This window comes from Astatotilapia calliptera, chromosome 18, assembly GCF_900246225.1.
Source record: "Astatotilapia calliptera chromosome 18, fAstCal1.2, whole genome shotgun sequence".
Lineage (NCBI taxonomy): Eukaryota > Metazoa > Chordata > Actinopteri > Cichliformes > Cichlidae > Astatotilapia > Astatotilapia calliptera.
Window position 1 is genome coordinate 17,702,235 of NC_039319.1, and position 15,094 is coordinate 17,717,328.

The following is a 15,094-nucleotide window of genomic DNA, read 5'->3' on the forward strand; positions in this document are numbered from 1 at the left end:
TTTCTGCGTACCAGTGGTCATGGAGTCATACCAGGAGGTAAGAGTTAAGTGTATTTCTTACCAGGCACCGCCCTGTCCTGTCTTCACACTCATCGGAGAGACCGTTGCACTCACAGGCAACACAGAGGGCCAGGAAAGGACTGCTGCCATCTTTGTAGTAACCAGGCTGACATTTCTGAAGAAGAAAAACACAAATGCGAAGACATATAAGTACATCTATATTTAAGGCGATTTTATGTTCAAGGAACTTTGGCAGTATACTTAAAGTTAATTCTCTAATATCATTAAAACACAACATCATCGAGTATACCTTTGATAATATACTGAGAAATATGAGGGGAGGGCAGGGAAATTTGGTAATTTTTGAAGAATTATTTTCAAAAATCTTACTCATTAATTTGCAAACTACCATTAGTTATTAACAATTTTAAAAAATCTGTTTGCCCATATTTCATATCATATTGCACACCTTTTGGACAATATGGAAAAAACCCTAAAACTCAATAAAACACCGCAAACATGTTGTCACACAGGATGAATGTAGCTCTGTTTGGTGTCAGGGAGTGTGAAAATTCAGGCAGAAATTAACTTTCAATCTTTAACTTTTAACCGTTATTCTGATATCATTTGGATTAACGGTTAACTCTTAGCACGCCCTTTGGGGTCAGAGATAACAGTCTTCCAGCGACTAGGGATCTACACTTGACACAGTGTAACCCAGAGTAAAAGTATAAATAACATATCACACCCTCTGATTTTTTACCTGAATCTGAGAACTGGCATCACTGTCATCAATAAAAGGATATTGAAGCATCTGTCCTCTGTCATTTATCGATGGATACTCAATCCTCTGAGTTCCCCGGTCGGTAAGCTTAGGGTATTGTATCCTCTGAGCCCATCTGTCATGAAGTCTGCTGTGCTGGGGTGGATCTGCTCTGTCAAAGGGCCTGTGCCCAGCGCAGCAAAGTCCAATAAAAGTCCAATATATCAGGGTCTGGAGCAGAACCCTTCTACGCCAATATCTATCCATATAGCTATCTGACATTCCCAGTGTTTAGTCCGCGTGAAATAATCTGACACCCTTTCCCTCTGCCTTTTAAATGGAAACGCTCGCACTCAACCGCACCGGTACAAAGAAGACACACCCATTTACCTGACTCAGCCTCTCAGCTCAGCATGAGTGTTTGCAGACACAAGAACACACAAGTGCAAGTGCTTACATGCAGTGTCTGCCCCATTCCTGCTCTTATACGCACACGCACACACAGAATGGTTCAAGACACATTTTGTAGACATAGAGATATTCATGAAGACTCAATGTTTTTAAGTTTTCCTTTTCGCTTGTTATTTTAGGTATATTTGGAATAAACTATTCTATTCTATTCCATTCCATTTTTTTCTATTCTGTTCTATTCGCAGTGAAAAAATGGGTGTAGGATGTGAATGCCCACAAAAGAAATCGGATGTCATCACAGAAAAAAAGAAAATCACAATATTGCTGTATTTACTTCAAAGTTAAAAGGCTGTGGTAATTGAGCCTTTTACTTGAAAAGCAAGTAAAACATTCAGCACGGTATTACCATTCAGTAATATTCTCTGTATACGTGTGTGATTTATAAGAGGGCTTTTGCAAGAATACATGACCAGGAGGCTAGTTAGACATCGATAGACCGCACCTGAATCACGCTGCACAAACACACAGCAGACACAACTAGGCGTGCCGGCTGTATTTACAGACACACGCATATTAGGTGCACTAAGGCAAAATCACTCAGGTTTACGAGTAATGCTATGTTGCTATGCAACACACCTCACACATCAAGGCGAGGCTCGTTGTGATATAGCCTCTGGGCACATGTAGTCAACTTCCTATCAACACACCCAAGATGGTGGATCAAGCACACACACACACGCACACAGAGAGGGGGGCAGTTAGTAATCTATCGCAACAGCACTTCAACAAACAAGCAACATATCTAAAGCTTTTCATTTTTTCCCCTAGTTCACATAATATGTGTTCTCCTTTACACGTTGTTCTCCCCTTTAATAAGCTCTGTTATCATGTTTAATCCACTCCTGGGTGGAAAACTGCACACAAATCAAGTTTGGGAAGCACAAACTACATCAGCCTCTGGATCAACTCAGCCTCCTTTCCATTCAAGGAAAGATTTCCCTTCTACATTTCTCTGCGCTGTATCCACACCAGCGATTATAATTTTATAATCACAAATATTATGTCTGCATGATTGCGCGACGTATCCCAGCCCAGGGCTACATAATTTTTCTGCACAGCTCTCTGGATGTTATTTTCCATCAAATTCCACCCTTGTACATTTTTCTGAGGTAAAGGGTGCGGTTCTTGGCCCAGACATGTCAAGGCAGCCTAGAAATATGAAAGGAGGCCCAGCTCTTCAGTCAATGCACTCCTCCACACTTTCTTGCTTCTTAAACAAATGTTATTGTGAACTAAAGCCAAAATAAAAGTTAAAACTACGTGTGGAGAAACATCTTAGTTAATTGATGAGCTACTGATGTAGTTGCTCATCCCAGCTCATGAGCGATCACAAGTGTGAATCAGAATCAGAATACTTTATTGATCCCTAAAGAAATGATATAGTACAGAAGTACAGAAAGAAAGTGACACGTGTTCTTGTCATTGATTCGCTGTATTGAATTCAAATCTACTGAGAAGTTAAGGAGGCTTACAAAAAGCCAAACTAATCTCATTCACCATCAAAATAAAATATTTCAGTGCAAAGAAATTCCGGAAAAGCTGGGACACTGTTTGAAATGTAAATAAAAACAGATTTAAATGATTTGCAAACCTCATCAAGCCATAATTTAGTCAAAATAGAAGATAGAAAACTTATCAAATGTTTAAGTGAGACATTTTATTATTCGAAGAAAAAAAATGAGCTACTTTATGGCAGCAACACACCTAAAAGAAGTTGGGAAAATGAGCTGATATTTTTCGTGAAATAGTAAAATGTCTCAGATTAAACAGATTGTGTTCTATATGTTCTATTCAAATGAATAAAATACGGAATTGTCAGATTTGTAAATTATTGGGTTCTGTTTTGTATTTGCATTTTACACGGTTTCTCAGTTTTTCAGAACTGGGCTTGTATCACTAGATGATTTGTAGCAACAATGGCCGGGAAAGCATAAAAATATGTTAACTCATCAATGTGTCATTGATCATATTACTCATGTTGCCTTAATGATGATAGGAAAGTCCCAATCGTGCCTTCCTTAATATTAGATTTAACAGGATACGACCGGTATGGACTACATATACAAAAGCTATATTTCAATCACATCATTTGGTATTTCATGACGTTTTTTCTTTATCATTATGTGCATACAAATTTTATCAACACTGAGAATCTGATAAATCAACTTTAAATTTAACTGACTTGAATTGAACATTGTTCAGTACATCAGGAGTGAAGATTTATTAAGGTTAGGGAGTGAAAATGGAAAAGTGTCCATAAAACAGCAAATTTGACCTTGTTCAGTGGTTCGTTCAGTGGCTCGTTCAGTGGGTCTTTCAGGGGGTCTTTCAGGGGGTAAGGGCCCAATGTGTGTGTATGTGTGTGAAAATTCAATTAAAGAGGTGATCATCTCTTTTATATGTTCAAGTGCATAGTGTGGAGGATGTCATAAGGCCTTGAGGCAATCACATGTAAAACACAATATTTATGAGTGTTTTAAGTTGTAAATCAGTCAGATTTGACCCGAACGTGACAGGAAGCCAAGGAGAATGCAAGACTACCAAATACACTATGTGGATAAAAGTACAGGGCCACCTACACAATACACCTAGAGTAGCTGCCATGGAAATCCATGCCATGAAGCTCCCAGCACATAGTTTTTGTGCTGATGTTAATGCGAGAGGAGGTCTGGAACTCTGTAGTTACTGTGTCAGCAGAGCACTGGCAACTTTTAAGCAAAGATTAAGGGAGGTGGCCCAATACTTCTGTCCATACAACATATTTGATGGCCTTCAAACTCACCTCACAGGAGTCACCAGTATACTGAGAGGGGCAGGAACATTTCTCCACTAAGTTACTAGGACCTCCAGTCCCTGAGGTTGTGGCCCCTTCTAGGCCCACCTCACCCAAGCTGAGTCTCTGGCTCTGGGTGAAGTACAAGGCTCGGATTCTAAGGCCCACCAGACCAGCCAAGACCATCATCAGTTCCTCTCTGGAGACAGGCCTGTTGTTGATAGCGTGTCGCCAGTTCCCCTGCAAACAACACAAAGTTTACAGATTTATCCTGAGAAATCAGTATGGAGAGAAAGAGAAAATAAAATGGTTATAAGAAAGTGTAGTCCTTTACCTCCAACATCTGTACTCTGCCTTGATAGAGCCTGTCTGGAAGTGGAGCTTGTGGAGATGTGTGGATCAGAGTCATGTTATGACCCTGAGGAAAAAATAATGACATGGATAAATACACTGCCACTGTAACCAAAAAAGAAAGAAAGAAAAGAAAAGAAAACTCCTAGCATTACGTACAGTTAGGACAACATCAGGTCTTTTCCCAATCGGATTCATCCCCTCACTGGGAATCCCGAATGATTTGGACTGGTAAGTCAGGAAACCACCGTAAGATGAAACCTAAAAAAGGATAGAGACTTCTGTTAGTTAATTTGGAGAAAAAGTTGCATATAGACGGTTAGTGTAAAGGACATTTTAATATATATTCAACATAGATCCTTTTCAGTTGGGAGGTAATGGTGTCACGGCCAGGCGGATCAGCTGCACGCTGATCAGCCCTCTCTGTTTCTCTTCCTCTTCTCTCTCGCCGGGGCGGAACTCACTGTGGGTTCATGCCCTTGGCCCACGCCCTCGGGAGATGAGACCCAGGTGTCTCATTAAGGGGAGCAGCATTTAAGCCAGGAGGTGACTGCTGTTCGTCGCTGGATCGTTGTCTACCACGCGTTAGTAAAGTCAAAGCTACAGCAAGTTTAGTGAAGAGTGTTTTCCTCTGTGCATCGTCCTTAACCCTGTCTCCCTGTCTACAGAACCTCTTGGATTTTTCCCCGTGTGTTTCCCGTGTGGCAGTGTTGGAGTGTGAACCTGTGATCGTGTGAGTGGATATTCTGAAGAACGTATGCTTTCCCTTGGACTTCCCTGGAGACCCCTTCTTCCCCCACTCAGCTGTATATAACACCCCCCTGCACATTCTTGTATATACACCTGGTGACTTGTAAATAAACTCTTCTTGTAAGCATCAGTACCGGAGTCCTGCGCTTGAGTCCTCCTTCCAACCGTAACAAATGGTTAAACTTGTGATTTTTCAGATATCATATATCGTCATATATCATCAGATAGGCCTTTTAATTCCTCCTTTTAAATTGTTTAAGATTTTTGTTTAGAGTTTTGTTGATGTATGCTGACAGCCTTTCTGCACTTCTTCCTGTCTTAGCTGACAATGATGATTGGTGGAGAAAATGTTCCTTTAGCAAAACCAGCAATACAACAGTATAGAAATACCTAAAAAGAATATAATAATACTATAATTAAAATTAAATCATGTGTGGAAATGTAAAAAAAAAAAAACTGGAAGATGCAAAAATGTGAACACACCTGAAATATCGACAATGATCCTTTACTCCAAAACTGTATATATGCACAACAATTATCAGTGAATTGTCATATTCAGTCATGTTAAAGAAGTTTAAAACATGAACGCAACTGGGTTGCCAGATTCTTAGTATGGATCTTGATAATTATAGGTTTACTTTTCAATAGTCAAAGTCAAGGTCAAAGTCAAATTTATTCATATAGCATATTTAAAACAACAACCGTTCACCAAGGTGCTGTACAATAAAGATAATTAAAAGAAATAAAGACACAGGGTGACATGATAAGAGTTCAGAAAAATAATCATAAAATTAGAAGATTTGAATAAAACAGAGTTTTATTCAAGAATAAAAAAACTAAAAAACATTTTTGTGGAAATGACCTCCAGTATCTGTTTCTCTGTTTAGACAGCAGCACATATTCCCAATAAACAGCATTCCTCGCCATGACGTCTCCACTGACTCACCCTGTTTCCCAGATAGGACAGTGGTGCCACCCAGTGTAATGTTTGAACTGCGGGAGAAAGTTCCTGGATATCTGCCACCACCGTGTTACTGGCTTTGTTCAACACAGATGTAACCTCCTCTCTGTCGGGACTCTCCAAACGCCAGCCCTGCATATCAACAAACTAATAACAGAGAAACGTAAGAAAAAAAATAACTGTGTTTTCCAGATCATTTTTGACGGTAATGTTAGTAAAATGAGTATTATCTGTATTAGTAAAATAGGAGCACACTGATGACTTCTTAAACAGAACACCAGATTAGCAAAGTCGATAACTCCATTTCCAAGACAAGCTTGCAAAAAGGACTTTGCGCAAGACACGGGTGGATGGGTCAATGAGTTCATCCAGTAACTTTAGAGACACTAACAAGAAAAGCTCTATTATAAAGGCACCCTGTTCACAGTAAAACCTGCATCGCGTGGTGTGCATTTGATCTGCTTTACCATAGTTGTTCCTTTTGTGATCAACACCAGCTTTTATTAAAAAACCCATTGTTTGCCACATAACGTCTGTCAGCCAAAAGGCGCTGCAGGCAGAAAATTTTTAAAGGCATTCGTAGACATGCAGGAGCAAGAAAAGCCAACACACCTTCCCCCTGCGTTTGCTGGAGCTCTGACACTGGTCAGTGACTCCAAAGCAGAAGCAGCTGGTACAGCCGAGAGGGTTTGAGGGGTCAAAATAGAAGGACCTTTCCCGACAAGTATCACACCTGACCCCAGCAACATTTCTCTGCAAACGTGGCGGCAATGACAAAGAGAAAGTCAGACAAAGAACACTAAGAAACAGGGAGTTCTAAAATAAGACATTTCATTTATTGAACTGACCTTGCAGAGACACCTTCCTGTGTCTGGGTCACACACATTAGATGTAACTCCACCTTGATTACAGTCACAGGGCAGACAGTCAGGGAAGCGATAATAACCTGGAGCACAGCGATCACACTTCCGGCCTCCAATCCTCGGCTTACAACTGTGTAAAAATGCAGAGACATAATCACAATTAAAGATCTTCAGTGTACATTTGAAACAGAAATGGTCTCTGAACAGCTTGTATGGCAAAGAAAACTGTATGTTTACATCTTATGCATTGCTTTACACTGCTAGCTCCCCATTTCTATAAGAGTGAAAACAGTACTGTGTAATTGTAATATTCTATCAGTAAGGTCTGGATACCTTTAAAATAATCTTTGCATAGTTTTCAGTTCTCACAGCAACATCTATGGAGTTATTCAAGGTAGTTGGCAAGCAAGTTGCTTCAAACATCATTAAAAACTTACAGTTCACATTCTGATTTGATTTAGAGTTTAAGGCAAGAATGAGATGTGTTATCTGTTAGCTTGCGTGGTTGTTTTCATCGCTGTACATAGTTGTTGTTTTGCTGGCTATATGTTTGGACTAGATATGCTGTTGCACAATGAGTTTTTACGGACATGAACATGCTCTCTGATGTTATCACACTGCATAAGAATCTAAACACCTGAAATGCCTAGAGCTTTTTCATGTTACTGTTTTTGACAGAAAAGGAGATGTGTAAAACAACATGACTGGACCGTGAACTGTGAAAGTCAGGGCTGACACCAATGTTTAAAATAACAATTTACACAGCCTATAGCTGATGCTCGTGCTGTTTTTGATCATTTTGCGTAAAGAAATTAAAAAGAAAATTAAAAAATAAATTAGGCTCTTTGTCACATACTCATGATATCAGCCCATACCAACATTCCCCTAATGTACTGCTGCATCTGTAGACGTAACATCTCATTAATCATGTTGCTGTCATGCTTCATATCTGCTGTTGGAAGCTGCAGGTCAGATTCCAGTCTTTTTTTGTCACCACTCAAGAATCAGTGCATGACAGATTGTTACTCACAAGGGACAGGCATTACAAGCACAGCTGTTTAATAGAGAAACTACACAATCACATAATTAAGAAGAAATAGTTAATTATATCTATCCACTTTTATTCCATTTATCCAATTCAGGGTTTGCGGGGAAACTGGAGGCTATCCCATCCTGGACACATCACCCAAGCACTCATTTACACCTGCAACTAATTTTGAATCAGCAATTAAACTAACTGAAACTAATGTCTCTGGACTGTGGAAGCAAAGTGGAACACCCAAAGAGCACAGCTGGCAAGTGGATTCAAACCTGTGCTGTGTAACCACAGCAGCATTGTGCTGTGCTCCTGAAATATATTGGATGGATGGATGGATGGATGGATGGATGGATGGATGGATGGATGGATGGATGCATGGATGGATGGATGGATGGATGCATGGATGGATGGATGCATGGATGGATGAACTGTCATGATCCTGGCTTTTCCAGCATTTTCAGCTATGGACTCACTTTCCTGTTTGATATTTTCCGTTCGACTTTGTTTTAGTTTTCAGTTTGGATATTACCTCTGCCTAGGTTATGTTTTCATCCTGATCTTGTTAGTTGTTAAGTTTTGAGTTTTGGAGGCACCGTCCAAAGACACAGGGGAAAATATGGCATGAAGTGACACAGTGTGTGCCTCTGTCTTAAGTGGATTAAAAAATTGCTAAAGTTGTTTCACATCGCTCAGAGGAACACATGTTTATAGATGCATCCCTACTGAACCCTAACAATGATTCTAGGACAGAACAGCAGCTAAAATAACTCAAATGTTAACCCTTTAACACATATTGTATCATATCTGATTTGAGTTTTTGAGACTTCTACATCATCAGTATGTTGGGTTTTTGGGGGGGTTTCTTCCTAAAAAAACTTCCATAAATTGCACAATACATTTTAAGCAATTTTAAAAAATGGTACATGTAGCAAATACTATGCAAATAAAAATCGTATGTGGAAATTAACATTATTTTTTAAACACATTTGGCTCAAACTCTCCATTTTGTTTTTTAATTAGAATTTTTTGGTAATTATTTCATATTTCAGGCTTTAAGGGGTCAATGATATGATATGAAGTATTTAAAGACTATCGCATGAGATCATAAGAACAAACCTCAGCTTCCATTTATCCTTAGTTAGCAACAGAGCTGGAAAAGTTGCTTTCAAATATGATTTATTTGGCCATTTACAAGGTAAATGCAAATATGGTAACCTGCACAGTTTGCTCTTCGTGTAGGTTTCAGCTCACCTGCACTGACCAGTATTGCGGTCACACTGAGCCCCTGCATTTGCAGCGATGCCGCTTGGGGAGCATTCACAATTCTCACAGCCCAGCAAAGGGTGGTAGCTGAAAGTCTGATTCTGACACACATCGCAGGCCGGTCTGACTGTCTGAGGAGGGCAGATGCAGCGTCCTGTCACTTCGTCGCATAGTCGGCGGCCACAATCACATGCTGCGCAGAGAGGACCGTAATGAGGACAAAATTAGATGCAAATTGTATTTTGAGAGTAAGTAACAAGGAGTGAATGATGACTTAAAAAGAAAAGAACTACAAATCAAAGGTAAATGTTGACTCACGTCTGCAGTAGGGAAATCCGAAGTATCCAGTGGCACACTTTGTGCACTGCCGCCCAATCACATGCGGCCTGCAGGGACACTGTCCTCCAACTGCATCACAGACGCTTCCTGTAGAGCCAGATGTGTCACAGTCGCACGGCAGAGCACCATCGTTATATGCTGCAGCAAGAGAGCGGGACGAGTCTCTGCAGAACTGGGAAGATGTTCTTGGGCTAAAGTGACACACACAAAGATTACTTTTAAATACAAATGTGGTTTTATACTCAAACATGACAGCTAGAGGGCACCATTTCCAAAAACATTGGTGTTTTGAAGGCTGTTACCTCAGCATGGGTAATGAAATATCCCATATATTAATATCAATATATTAAAACCATCAGCTACATATCATCACAAAAAAAACAAACATGTCAAATTGTTGAATGCTTATGTCATTATTTGTTGGATACCTACTCAATATAGAACCCTTCTTCTCGGCACTGCTGTATGAAATCTTCAGATTTATCCAGAGGTTTCTCTCTGAGGAGCTCTGGGGTGTAAACGCTATCAGGTACCAACATGATATAATCCTAAATAAAAGATAGAAACCATATCAAAAACAATCTCATATACCTTACATCTTTGTTTAAGTAATACAGAGTGATAAAGGATTTAAAGTTATTTCGGCTTTTTTATTATTTGCTTCAGCTTAATGGAGAAGGAAAATTAAAGCACACTGAACAGTACACAATCATGGCCCAACCTGCCCCCTGCCTTATACAGCCTGGAAGCTTAGCCTTTATAAACCCACAAGCCACTGCCAGGTAGAATACAGCCGTTTCATTGTTGTTGTTGGGGATATGGCATAACACTGAGGAGAGAGGACCTCAGGATGCCAAGTCCTCAACCTGAACAACACTAGTGCAAAACACAGGCTTCGCATGCCTTCAGACTGTAAACAAGTATTTTTATATTTCTCGCTCATTCAGTTCCGATGGTGTTTAACACATAACACAAAACACTGACCAGAATCAGAGTCTTTCTAGGTGGCACCCTCACAGAGATGACGGGTAGCTGCCAAGGATTTCTCTCAAAGTCAAGGGCAATGCGCCCATCAGCGATGACTACCTCCCTGCATCCTGAGACTGCTGGGCAGAACGAAGCATTTATCATGCCTGCAAGAAAAGGACATTTTAAATGGGTAAAGAGAGAAGACAGGAGGGCGCCGCACAGTGACTCATCGCCCTGTTAAAGCCATGTGGGGGAGCTGATCCAAGGCCTCTGCTCATTTTCTCATGAGCATTGGAACTTTATCTGCTCTTAAATAGGAATCAACACCTCTGTGGGAATGATTTCCCAGTCACTGCCAAAGTAAAGAAAAAACATCTAAGGGGAGGCAGTAAGGACTTCATTCCTCTCTAACACTCACCCTTCCATTCACGGCCCGCGTCAACTCGCACTTCCACAGGGAAGGAGATATGTTCAGGCTGGTGATAATGCACTATTATCACATACCCGCCCGGAAGAGGCACATTGGGGGTGAAAGTAATCTCCGTCTGTGAAAAAAAAAAAAACAACATGAGAAAACCTGAATGAGTGTCTTTTGGTAAATAAATTTAAAAAAAAACAAAAAAAAAACAGCAGGACAGCACAAACTGAATGTTTTGGGGGCAAAGCTGCTAAATAATTCAACCAGCTGAGGAAGGGCACAGTGATACCTGTGGGAATTTAAGTAGTATCCCATCACACTCAGGTTCACGGACAGGGATCACCCCAGACTGTCGTCTGTGCCTCCAATCCTCAATCTCTCTTTGTTGGGGAGCCACAGCTGGTGTGGACAATAGCTGGCCATCGCGGGCTGCATACAGGATCCAAGCTGAAGTGGGTTTGTCAAACTGCCTCGGGACACAGTGCCAGCTAAACACAGTAAACAAGAATTCAGCTTCAACATGTTTTCACTCTCATATTATTTGTTAAGAATATACAAAAAAATAATTTCATCGTGATACAGAGGCCAATGTTTATAAAGTATCTGAATGATTTTAGAGGCTCAGCAGTGCGGAAGACATTATTGCGTTCATTGTTTTAAATTTGTGGGCATTTTTACGCTGAAGTACAACAACTGCAACAAGTCAATTCTAAGTATTTGTTTGTTGGCTTATTTTTCCCTTCTGAGTAGATTTCCTGTTCTCTGCTCAAGGTGACGTGCACAGCAAATAACAGAGCTCGACACTGACAGCTGGAAAAGCGGTAACATCCAACCCGCTCATTACATTCAGAGACGATTTAGTATGAGAGAAGACTGAGTTAGACTGTAAGTTCAGCCTGAGGTAAGTGAGCTTGCCAACCTCAGGGAATGCATACAATCACACCTGGAAAACAGCTGTGTCCGTTCAAGACTTACGTGTCTTCGGTGAAGCGACCGTGAGTGGAGACGCACAGGACTTTAGGGTCTACATACTCAATGGAGAACTCATCTGCAGGAACCGCGTACACTTTATACTACACAGAGAAAAAGATGTCTTTAAAGCTCCATGTTGCTGCCTCGATATGAAGCTGTGACGCATCTTTTGGGCAAACTTTTCACTTACCAGAAGGAATGATGCTGTGGAGATCTGCAAGAGGACTTCAGTCCTGTGACTTAGCTGAAACACTGCTACTTGGTTTCTGTTGTCCACCGCCACACTTCGACACAGATTGCTGCACGGGTTAGGAAACACAACAACACGTACATGAAACGTGCACATATTATTTAAGCTTCTATCCCTCGGATATTGATAAGTATTCAGTTAATAAAGACCTAAATCAAATCAATATTACTACAAGTAATGTTATCAAAGCATCAAGTGTGGGATTCACCTGAAGGCACAGCTGTAAATATTAGCCCTGCCCATAACCGGGTCAACTGATTGTCCACTGATGAGTATGTTGACATTTTGGACAGTGTCCACCTCGCTGGCATACTCCAGAATAAGCATGTATGGCCCAGAATCAGGTACAGGCAGGCTGAGCTGCAGCTGAGACTAGAGGAGACAGAACATTTATTTAAGGGAGACATTCAGGCATTTTAGGATAATAAAACTGAAAAACATAAACCGCAAGAAGAATAAATCAAACATCAATATATAAGATTGATTGATTATCATTGGGAAGTAAGATCCAGTCTATAAACTGAACTGCAGTCTCGCGGTTTTATTCCGGACTTTAGCGCAGATAAAGGGAACCTGTTTTTTTCTTTTAATAGCTTAACCGTTTTTACACCGCACACGCAATTTTTACACTAACATTCATCTTTAAAATACTGAACCTGTCTCCCATTGAGAGCAGCCATTTCAGGGTGATCAGGGGTGAGGCGCCGCACACGAGCCTGTCTCCTCTTGCGCCCACGCCGGGTTGTGAATTTTCCCTGTGAGCCCAGTGCGGAGCTGAAGCCATCCAGGGCTATGTGCTTATACAACAGACAGCTGAGACACACGCACACACGCAAAAAGAAAAACGTTAACAATCTACCAACAACAAGAAAGATGAGAAAAATAGTGGAGAATGAAATTTACTTTTCATGCTTGTTTGCGGTGGGTAAATATGTGCATGGCTGAGTGATCTTTTCCTGCAGGAGAGGCGCTTCATAGTAATCCTGGGGTAGTAACACTAAGTAGTCCTGATAAAGGCAATGACACAGAGTGACAATACATATATATATTGTTTTTTTAAACTTGCAAAACACCACATGACCAGTAATTTTCCACTTTTAAAATGACATCTATACATCAGTGATTTCTTTATAAACTTACCAGGAGAACTCCTTCTGCTCTTATGTGCATGATCCATGTCCCAGGAATCAATTCAAAGGGCTCAGCAAAGCCGTCTCCAGGCACAGTGAGGAAGGATGGGGACGGACTAACGGGAAATATTACTTCTTTACTCTGTTCTGACCCTGCAGAGCACCGAGCACAGATGGCTTTAATGTCAGACACTGGCAAACAGACATTTTCCAAATCAAGACAGCACGCCTGGATTTAGAATGCATGACAGGTTAGAGTTGACATTTTAATGGTGAAATATGGGAGATGCTTCCATTTCAGAGGCAGCCTTACCTGGAGTGCCTCTGCTATTGGTCGCCTTGATGCTAGCAATCACACGGGTGCTGCTGGGGTTACTGAACCGCAGAACAACACGGAACAAATGCTGCCTCCCATCTTTCGCCTCAACATGCACTGTTACTCTGACTTCAGTCTGCGGGGAGGACAACAACACACACAGCTGACTGCGAGGGTAGGGGTTTGAGTAGATGACGAAGGAACAACGTTAAAGAAAAGCAAAAGTTAAAACTGAAGTTAGGTGGATGAGAAGTCAGGCAATGAGAGAGTATTAATCAACAGGCAGCAAGCAAGGTGAAGAAAGCATAACAGGAGGAGCAAAGCAGACCCTTCACTTACAGTCACAGCAAGACTGATAGCCAGTTTCATCCACCACCAAGATCCAAGCTCGCACTTGTGCTCTCCCCTTATGTCGGGGGGTGGCGTAGTGCATTAGAATATGGAAAGGTCCAGAAAAGCCAACAGTGAGCATTAAGATCACCTCTGGCTGAAGAGAGAGAGTGTTAGTGCTAAGAGAGCTGATGTCCTCAATTGTGTATCAGCACTGAAATTACAAAAGGCTGTGCACTCAGGTGAAGATTATTTGTGCTGTGGCAAAAGCAAAAGAATCACAGTGGTAACAGAGAAGACTGGAAAAGGAAAATTGTGATAATACAAAAGTGGCAGGCACTACTAGTCTCATGTAATTTATACAACAATGGCATTAAAGCATCCGATACATTAATGCACAAGTTTGAATGGACGAACCTGTGCGGGGGACATCACAGCGTAACCTCTCCAGCTGAAGTCTGGGAACTCCTGGGAGCTATAACCAAAGCGTACTGGTCTGGAATTTGGTGAGGTACCATCCTCCACCTCAAACTTCAGCTGGTGCAGAGTGGGAAAGTAGTAGCCAGGTGCTGGCCTGGTAAAAAAAAAAAAAAAAGTTAAATCGTTTGATTAAATGCTGCAAATATGTTAAAAAGAACCATTTTCATCCCAATTTAATGACATTAAAATCTGCCATGTCTTACTCGGTGCATTTATGGCCAATGATATTCCTCCGACACTGGCACTGTCCCGATATGTCATTGCATGCCATGCCAATGGCACCACCTATATCGCATTGGCAACCTTTTGAGGGAATAGAAAAAAACCAATCATTTTCTACATCAAACATATTCCTTTATGTGATATTACACTGAAAATCAGTGCTTCTTCTCTGACCATACGTTGGAGTTGTTTTGGGGCACATATTATGCAACTGTCCTTCTGAATATGAAAATATTTACACTCAACCAGATGCCAAGATTTATCACCGGCGTTACAGAAAGTACCCTATTTAAATATGTCAGCATTTGGTTGTCTTTTGAAAAAACATTTTTTATTTTGCGCATGTTCTTGAAATCCTCGTGAGACTATCTTTTCACAGAAATACTTCTTTAGGAGACGTAGGTGTCAAAGCAGTAATGTTTACTACATCCTGG

At 40.9% G+C, this 15,094-nt stretch overlaps 1 protein-coding gene across 3 annotated transcripts in view; it reads right to left on the reverse strand.

The window, feature by feature from the left end:
• Positions 1–15,094, reverse strand: part of LOC113010073 (laminin subunit alpha-3) — a 60,232-nt gene that overhangs the window by 16,310 nt on the left and 28,828 nt on the right. For 2 of the 3 annotated variants that reach the window (XM_026148902.1, XM_026148904.1), the window contains exons 20-41: positions 14,642–14,741; positions 14,376–14,532; positions 13,626–13,764; positions 13,323–13,465; positions 13,086–13,189; positions 12,839–12,995; positions 12,391–12,554; positions 12,123–12,231; positions 11,936–12,033; positions 11,250–11,448; positions 10,961–11,087; positions 10,558–10,706; positions 10,006–10,121; positions 9,553–9,764; positions 9,223–9,427; positions 6,918–7,062; positions 6,682–6,822; positions 6,055–6,216; positions 4,518–4,619; positions 4,342–4,425; positions 4,017–4,247; positions 62–175 (exon numbers count right to left, since the gene is read on the reverse strand). In XM_026148902.1, the coding sequence (XP_026004687.1) occupies positions 62–175; positions 4,017–4,247; positions 4,342–4,425; positions 4,518–4,619; positions 6,055–6,216; positions 6,682–6,822; positions 6,918–7,062; positions 9,223–9,427; positions 9,553–9,764; positions 10,006–10,121; positions 10,558–10,706; positions 10,961–11,087; positions 11,250–11,448; positions 11,936–12,033; positions 12,123–12,231; positions 12,391–12,554; positions 12,839–12,995; positions 13,086–13,189; positions 13,323–13,465; positions 13,626–13,764; positions 14,376–14,532; positions 14,642–14,741 (3,158 nt within the window). The remainder of the gene's footprint in view (positions 1–61; positions 176–4,016; positions 4,248–4,341; positions 4,426–4,517; positions 4,620–6,054; positions 6,217–6,681; positions 6,823–6,917; positions 7,063–9,222; positions 9,428–9,552; positions 9,765–10,005; positions 10,122–10,557; positions 10,707–10,960; positions 11,088–11,249; positions 11,449–11,935; positions 12,034–12,122; positions 12,232–12,390; positions 12,555–12,838; positions 12,996–13,085; positions 13,190–13,322; positions 13,466–13,625; positions 13,765–14,375; positions 14,533–14,641; positions 14,742–15,094) is intronic. The other variant, XM_026148903.1, reaches the window with a different exon arrangement.